The following is an 8,938-nucleotide window of genomic DNA, read 5'->3' on the forward strand; positions in this document are numbered from 1 at the left end:
CACATCATGGAAGAGTCCAGACCTGTGAAATTAGGCACATCATGGAAGAGTCCAGACCTGTCAAATTAGGCACATCATGGAAGGAAGAGCATGATGGTAATACCCCATGCTGCTGAGCAGCTGAGCTGATTCCCCTTGGGGATCAATAATGTATCTATCTATCTATTGGGATCAATAAAGTATCTATCTATCTATCTAGATACCATAGCAGGGATCAATAAAGTATCTGTCTATCTATCTATCTATCTATCTATCTAGATACCATAGCAGGGATCAATAAAGTATCTATCTATCTATCTATCTATCTATCTAGATACCATAGCAGGGATCAATAAAGTATCTATCTATCTATCTATCTATCTAGATACCATAGCAGGGATCAATAAAGTATCTATCTATCTATCTATCTATCTATCTATCTAGATACCATAGCAGGGATCAATAAAGTATCTATCTATCTATCTATCTATCTATCTAGATACCATAGCAGGGATCAATAAAGTATCTATCTATCTATCTATCTATCTATCTATCTAGATACCATAGCAGGGATCAATAAAGTATCTATCTATCTATCTATCTATCTATCTAGATACCATAGCAGGGAGTAATGGAACTACATTTTATTCTCAAAAAACTGGCAACTGGTCTCCTCAGTTAATAAACATTTTCAGATTTTTTTGAACGAAGAGGTGAAGCAGCACAGTGGTAAACATTCCCAACTTCTTTTCAAACCTGTTGCATCAAATTCAAAATGGTCCAAATGTTCACTTTCATCATCTGATATGTAGCCTGTGTCCTTGTTGCTGCTAGATATGGGTTTGGTGAGATCAGTATGTAGCGCGTAGCTGGCGTTGTCACTCCACATGCTAGTCAGATTAGCGGCTGATGCCGCTCCGTTGGGCTGTGATTAAGGGCCGTGTTTCAACCCAACCAGGAAACAAATGTCTCTTTGCTCAACTGGATAGACCTACTGTAGGCTACAACCAATCAACGGCGTTGCTAAACCACCGTGGTGCGATGCAACTTGCGATCAAACAACGAGTGTTACACCTGTTTCCAGAAAGCACTAGTAGCTATGCCGCAATTCGCTACCTCCGGCATTCCAACACCGTAGTTCCAACACCGGCATTCCAACACCGGCATTCCAACAGCGTTGTTGATGATACAGTGCTACATTTCATTGGTGGACAAAGTGGCAATAATAATAATAATAATAATAATAATAATACCCACTCTCTAAAAATTCTCTGCCACAACCTGTCTGGGATGTCCCAGGCTGATAAATTCTGACCCTTGACTTTTGCAAGTTCATCCCAGATGAACTGGGATGAACTGGATGTCTAGCTGCACCCCCGTCTACACCTGAAAACCACAATTCTATGAGAATATGGACGTCATCTTACATGAAGCATTTCCCAATCACAGCAAGTGTGTTGCCGTGTCGTTAACAGTGTCGTTAGGCAGTGTCGTTCATGGTGTTGTTAGACAGTGTTGTTAGGCAGCGTCGTTAACGGCGTTGTTAAGCAGTGTCATTAATGGTGTTGGCAGTTAACGGTGTTGTTAGGCAGTGTTGTTAACAGCGTTGTTAGACAGTGTTGTTAACGGTGTTGTTAGGCAGTGTTGTTAACAGCGTTGTTAACGGCGTTGTTAGGCAGTGTTGTTAATGGTGTTGTTAGGCAGTGTTGTTAACGGTGTTGTTAGGCAGTGTTGTTAACGGTGTTGTTAGGCAGTGTTGTTAACAGCGTTGTTAACGGCGTTGTTAGGCAGTGTTGTTAACGGTGTTGTTAGGCAGTGTTGTTAGGCAGTGTTGTTAACGGCATTGTTAGGCAGTGTTGTTAACGGTGTTGTTAGGCAGTGTCATTAACGGTGTTGTTAGGCAGTGTTGTTAACGGTGTTGTTAGGCAGTGTTGTTAACAGCGTTGTTAATGGCGTTGTTAGGCAGTGTTGTTAACAGTGTTGTTAACGGCGTTGTTAGGCAGTGTTGTTAACGGTGTTGAATGAATGAATGTTCTTACATAAAAAAATAAATACATGATTCATGAGTGGCCTGTTGGGTTGTTGGGTTATTTACGGTCTACTAGTGTGTAATATGTTTGTGTGTGTGTGTGTGTGTATGTGTGTGTGTAGCAGTAGTAGTGTGTAATACTGTATGTGTGTGTGTAGAGTGTAATATGTGTGTATGTGCATAGTATGTAATATGTGTGTGTGTGTGTGTGTGTGTGTGTGTGTGTGTGTGTGTGATCAGGTCTGTGTGCTACCACCCAAAGCGCAGTACACAGTGGGCACTTCTCTAAAGTACCAGGAGATGGCGGCATTTCCCTTCACAGGAGTCAAGTTCAGCACAGCGGCGTTACCCAGTAAGAGACATCTCTGGCCTTAGAATGGTACTGTGTGTGTGTGATATCTCTGGCCTTAGAATGGTACTGTGTGTGTGTGTGTGTGTGTGTGTGTGTGTGTGTGATATCTCTGGCCTTAGAATGGTACTGTGTGTGTGTGTGTGTGATATCTCTGGCCTTAGAATGGTGCTGTGTGTGTGTGTGACATCTCTGACCTTGGAATGGTGCCGTGTGTGTGTGTGTGTGAGATATCTCTGGCCTTAGAATGGTGCTGTGTGTGTGTGTGTGTGTGTGTGATATCTCTGGCCTTAGAATGGTGCTGTGTGTGTGCGTGTAATGGGAAATAGTACTTGTGTTGTTTTCTAGAATGTACAGTAACCCTATGTGTGTTTACATGTATGTGTGTGAGAGAGAGAGTTTTAGTGTGTATATGTGTGTGTGTGAGAGAGAGTGTTTAAGTCTGTGTGTGTGTGAGAGAGAGAGAGAGTGTTTAAGTGTGTGTGAGTAGGACCACCTTAATCTGACAACTAACCTTTTTCTCTCAGTCACACAAGCGCTCGCGCTCACACACACACAAACACACATACACACGCATGCACGCACCCGAACACACACACACACACACACACACACACACACATACACAGACGCACGTGTGCACCCACACCCACCCACCCACCCACCCACCCACCCACACACACACACCACACACACACACACACACACACACACACACACACACACACACACACACACACACACACACACACACACACACACACACACACACACACACACACACACACACACACACACACACACACACACACAGTATTTTTTTGCCAGTTTTAATGAAACCTGATTACAGCAACAACACGTCTGGAAAAAACACAAAGAGTCGTGTTACAACATGGTATTAAAATTAAAAGGAGAGAGAGAGGGATGGAGAGAGAGACGGATAGAGAGAGAGAGAAAAGGATGTAGAGGAGGAGAGGAAACTGTACACAGTAAAACAACACAGTCCTTTCCAAAGGTACAATACCCAAATGAAAATAACAATGTACAAGAGCGAGCGAAACGGAACGTTTCAAAATAAACAGGCCCCACCCCTGAACCCCACCCCTGTCCATCAGCCGTTGCCATGGCCACTGCTGGGGTCATATTATGGGATGTTTGTGTAACACACAGCAGACAGACAAATGAACGAGACGAGACGGTACAGGAGGGAGGGGCTCGCAGTCATAATAATAACAATAATAATAATTATAATAATAATAATAATAATAATAATAATAATAATAATAAACAAACATCGATGACAATGTTTCTGAACAGTGTGAGTGGGATAGCTGGGATCAGGGAACCAACATGGACCCCACACTCTCAACCTGAGTGTGTGTGTGTGTGTGTGTGTGTGTGTGTGTGTGTGTGTATGTGGACCCCACATTGTCAACCTGAGTGTGTGTGTGTGTGTGTGTGTGTGTGTGTATGTGGACCCCACATTCTCAACCTGAGTGTGTGTGTGTGTGTGTGTGTGTGGACCCCACATTCTCATCCTGAGTGAGTGTGTGTGTGTGTGTGTGTGTGTGCGTGCGTGTGTGTGTGTGGACCCCACATTCTCAACCTGAGTGAGTGTGTGTGCGTGTGTGTGTGTGTGTGTGTGTGTGTGTGTGTGTGTGTGTGTGTGTGTGCGTGCGTGCGTGTGTGTCTGTGTTTGTGGACCCCACATCCTCATTCTGAGTGTGTGTGTGTGTGTGTGTGTGTGTGTGTGTGTGTGTAATCTGACAGAAACACCTAAGCACAGCCTGAGAATGTTTTCAGAGTCGTCACCCCCGGCAACAAACATGATTGACAGGTCAGACCAGAGTGCATAAGACGAGCAGGAGAAAGAGATCCTGAGAGGAAAAGAGAGGAGATGGAGGGAGGGAGAGAGAGAGAAAGAGAGAGAGAAAGAGAGAGAGAGAGAGATGGAGGGAGGGAGGGAGAGAAAGATAGAGAGGGAGAAGAGAGAGGGAGATGGAGAGAAAGAGAAGGAGAGAGAGAGGGAGAGAGAGGGAGAGAAAGGGAGAGATGGAGAGAGAGAGAAGAGAGGGAGAGAGGGAGTGATGTCCACCTCCTCTCTCCAGCACTCCACTGCTGATGTGGACTCTGATCTCGTCTCCCGGGAAACACAAAGCACAATTCCCAAACAGAATGCCCAGAACCCTGAATGGTTCAGTCCATATGCTCCGCCCAAAAGCCCACCCCGAACCCCCCCTGAATGGTTGAGTCCATAAATGCTCCAGCTCTACTTCTACAGAGTAGCTATACGAGAGTTTGTTTACATGGTTACATCTGTTTACATGGGGGAGTAGTTTGTTTACGTGTTACAGGTCATGGGTTTGGGTCCAGTTTTCACATGCTATAAAAACAAGGCATAGGATGACAGATGAACTACACTTCCCAGAATCCTCCCTGGGTTTGAGATTGGGGTCAGAGGTTGTATCTGCCATGCTGGTGGGACAGGAGGACAAGAGGAAATGTGTAGTAGAGTTAAAGGCAGTGGTGTGTGTGTGTGTGTGTGTGTGTGTGTGTTTAATTAACATGATGAAAGTCTACAGGATGAATGGGCGGAGCTAACAGCCTTGTCACTGGTCATCTGATCAGAATGTCCCGCCTCCACCACAACAAAGTTCCACTGTTACCGCGAAGACTGTTCAGCTGTCCAATCCCAGTCTCTGCTGGCTCTGGGGGAGGGGCTTCAGGTGAACGGCAGGTGAGTCTCGCTGGTGATCCGTCAGGTGGAGTGAGGGGGCAGTGAGTAGCCTGAGAAAGTGTGTGTGTGTGTGTGTGTGTGTGTGTGTGTGTGTGTGTGTGTGTGTGTGTGTAGGGGACAGTGTTTCACCAGATGGTAGCCTCTCAGAGTCGGGGTGAGAGGGTCCAGGCACTTCACAGTCAAGTCCACTTACAAAAATAGACTGACGCCCAGGGGTCAGGGGTCAAGGTCAAAAGGTCAGGGGTCAAGAGGTCAGGGTCAAAGGTCAAGGTCAGGGTCAGAGGTCGAGCATCAGGACTCCTGAGGTGTTGGAAGGTGGGGGGGATGAGCCATCTCCAAGATCTCTGAAGCTTCCAGTTACTGCTCTCTCTATCTCTAACACACACACACACACACACACACACACACACACACACACACACACACACACACACACACACACACACACACACACACACACACACACACACACACACACACACACACACACACACACACACACACAGTTGGGAGTAGATTGCCCAGAGTATCCTCTGGTGTCAGTGTTGATCTGTGTGTGTGTGTGTGTGTGTGTGTGTGGGATACGTCAGCAGTCCACAGCTAGAGTTTGTAAGTGTGTATGTGTATGTGAGAGTTTGAGTGTACGTGTGGGAGAGTATGTGTGTGTGTGTGTGTGTGTGTGTTCTCCAGAGAGGGCTGTGCTATAGTGTGGTAGAGGTCGGAGCTGGTGTGTGTATGTGTATGTGTGTGTGTGTGTGTGTGTGTGTGTGTGTGTGTGTGTGTTCGTATGTGTGTGTGTGTGTGTGTGTGTGTGTGTGTGTGTGTGTGTGTGTGTGTGTGTGTGTTCAGTAGTTCCTGTTCTCCAGGGAGAGTTGTGCCGTAGCGCGGTGCAGGTGTGTGTGTGTGTGTGTGTGTGTGTGTGTGTGTGTGTGTGTGTTCAGTAGTCCCTGTTCTCCAGAGAGAGTTGTGCCGTAGCGCGGTGCAGGTGTGTGTGTGTGTGTGTGTGTGTGTGTGTGTGTTCAGTAGTCCCTGTTCTCCAGAGAGAGTTGTGCGGTAGCCCGGTGCAGGTCCGTGGTTCCCTTGCCGACGCTGAGGGCTGAGGGGGGATTGAGCCCACGCTGCCCCCCCAGGTCCTCCCCCTCCTCCTCCTCCTCCCTCTCTCTCTCTCTCTCCCTCGCTCCAGGGCCGGGGGGCTTCTTGTCGTCCTCCTCCCTCTCCCTCTCCCTATCCCTCGCTACCTTCCTGTCGTCCTGAGTGAGTATGTGTGTGTGTGTGAGGTGTGTGTGAGGTGTGAGTGTGTGTGTGTGTGTCTGGCTGCTGCTGCTGCTGCTGCTGCTGCACTCCATCCTCTGCTCCTCCGTCCAGCGCCGTTTGAAGCGCAGCTTGAGCGGGATGCACTGGCCCTGCGGCGGGGGGGTCACAGGGGTCACGGGGGTCACGGGGGGGTCAAGCGGCTCGCTCTTCAGCGGCGGGAGGGGGGGCGTGTGTGTGTGTGTGTGTGTGTGTGTGTGTGTGTGTGTGTGGGGCGGGAGCGGGGGCGCGGGGGCTTTGAAGACGTCCTCCTCCTCGTCAGGGTCCTCGTCGTGGCCACCGCTGCCGCTGCCGTTGGCATGGCGATGGGGCGGGCGTGCGAGGTGAGGACGATGATGATGATGAGGATGATGATGATGATGATGGTGATGCTGGTGCTGCTGGTGGTGATGAAGGTGGTGGTGGTGTGAGGAAGAGGAGAAGGGCTTGAAGTCTTCGTCCTCGTCGGCCTCCTCGTCGCTCTCGTCCGTCACCTGCACCTCCTCCTCCGACTCGATGTCTGAGATCGGCTCCACCTGCCAAAGGGCAAAGGTCAAGGGTCACACACACACAAGTCAAATCTGTCTGTCTGTCTGTCTGTCTGTCTGTCTGTCTGTCTGTCTGTCTGTCTGTCTGGCGTTGTAATGGGGAATATGAAGCGGTCCGTTTCAGATGGACGACCCCCTGAATCTTTAACTCTTTTCCCCATAAAGACGACTTTTGACGACCCCTGAATCTTTAACTCTTTTCCCCATAAAGACGACTTTTGACGACCCCTGAATCTTTAACTCTTTTCCCCATGAAGACGACTTTTGACGACCCCTGAATCTTTAACTCTTTTCCCCATAAAGACGACTTTTGACGACCCCTGAATCTTTAACTCTTTTCCCCATAAAGACGACTTTTGACGACCCCTGAATCTTTAACTCTTTTCCCCATAAAGACGACTTTTGACGACCCCCTGGGTCTTTAACTGAAGTGTAACATTATGCCTCAGAGCTACATGAGGTTATCATTACTATTATTATTATTATCATCATCATCACCTCCGCGAATGGATGGATTTCGATGAAGTGGTCTTAAATGACCCAAGGAAGAAACGATTCCATTCCCTTCCGTTACTCCTTTACTCCTTCAGATGCTCACTACCAGTGTAACTCAATATAGCAGTATAGTAGTAAACACTCATATCATCCATTAGACAAATCTGTCAGATCTACACATCATTTTCCAACAACCTGGGCCTCTCATACATGAGGCTGTGAATAACATCACTTTCAATTTGTTCAGCTGATCAGAATGGATAATTTATTTGCTTTGCTTGGCATGCAAACTTAACTAGCATGCTAGCGCGTATCACATTTAATGCCTATGGTCTGATAGCATGCTAGCGCGTATCACATTTAATGCCTATGGCCTGATAGCATGCTAGCGCATATTACATTTAATGTCTATGACCTGATAGCATGCTAGCGCGTATCACATTGAATGCCAATGGCCTGACAGCATGCTAGCGCGTATCACATTTAATGCCTATGGCCTGATAGCATGCTAGCGCATATCACATTTAATGCCCATGAGCTGATAGCATGCTAGCGCGTATCACATTTAATGCCTATGGTCTGATAGCATGCTAGCGCGTATCACATTTAATGCCTATGGCCTGATAGCATGCTAGCGCGTATTACATTTAATGCCTATGACCTGATAGCATGCCAGGGCGTATCACATTTAATGCCAATGGCCTGACAGCATGCTAGCGCGTATCACATTTAATGCCTATGGCCTGATAGCATGCTAGCGCGTATCACATTTAATGCTAGGGTTGCCAACCGTTCCGTATAATACGGAATCGTCCCGTATTTGACACCTAAAAGTCTTGTTCCGTATTGAACTACAGAACGCTGTTTGTTCCGTATTTTTGAGAAACTGCTCAATGCACACATACTACAATTAAAAACATACACACAAAAAAGCCCAAAAAACTCCCTGACGCAACGTGGAGCTTGCTGGTCTGCGAGGCATGGAGTGAGGTCCGGTGCTTCACCTGATAATTAGCTGCGCAATTGATCATGCAACCGCGGCCCGACAGAAAAGAAAACAAACGTGTTCTGCAATCAGGAGGAAATGCTTGCTAATTCGATGCGATTAAACATAGAGTCATACAATGAAGTGGTGGTATGAGCGTTCATTGCATGCGTTTGCACGTTTGCGCGACAGAAACTGAAACTACACAATAACGTTGTTGGCAAAGCTCCGCTTCAACCTGTTGGAAGGCTATTTCATTAACCGACATTTAACAACGTGGATTCTTGCCACTTCCATAGAAACAGAATAGAGACTGTAGGCTACAATAGGCTACATTGTTTAGCATTGAGTATTGTTTAGGCAAATTTGAATATAACATGGTCAAAAGATTAGTGTTTCATTTAAAGATCTCCAGATAAGTTATTTACGCCTATTATAATTTATTTATGCTGGGCCGTTTACCATAAACAAAAGTTGGCATTATGTTTCCTGGATCTTTACATTCAGGCATTCAAATGAAATTTCA

The 8,938-nt window shown here is 46.8% G+C and overlaps 1 protein-coding gene across 3 annotated transcripts in view; it reads right to left on the minus strand.

Annotated features, from left to right (window-relative positions):
• Window positions 1–3,469: 3,469 nt before the first annotated feature.
• Window positions 3,470–8,938, minus strand: part of erfl3 (Ets2 repressor factor like 3) — a 39,648-nt gene continuing 34,179 nt past the window's right edge. For all 3 annotated transcript variants that reach the window (XM_062537987.1, XM_062537986.1, XM_062537989.1), the window contains one exon: window positions 3,470–6,920. In XM_062537987.1, the coding sequence (XP_062393971.1) occupies window positions 6,114–6,920 (807 nt within the window). In that variant the 3' untranslated portion in view covers window positions 3,470–6,113. The remainder of the gene's footprint in view (window positions 6,921–8,938) is intronic.

The sequence above is a fragment of the Sardina pilchardus genome, chromosome 6, assembly GCF_963854185.1.
Source record: "Sardina pilchardus chromosome 6, fSarPil1.1, whole genome shotgun sequence".
NCBI classification, from domain to species: Eukaryota; Metazoa; Chordata; class Actinopteri; order Clupeiformes; family Clupeidae; genus Sardina; species Sardina pilchardus.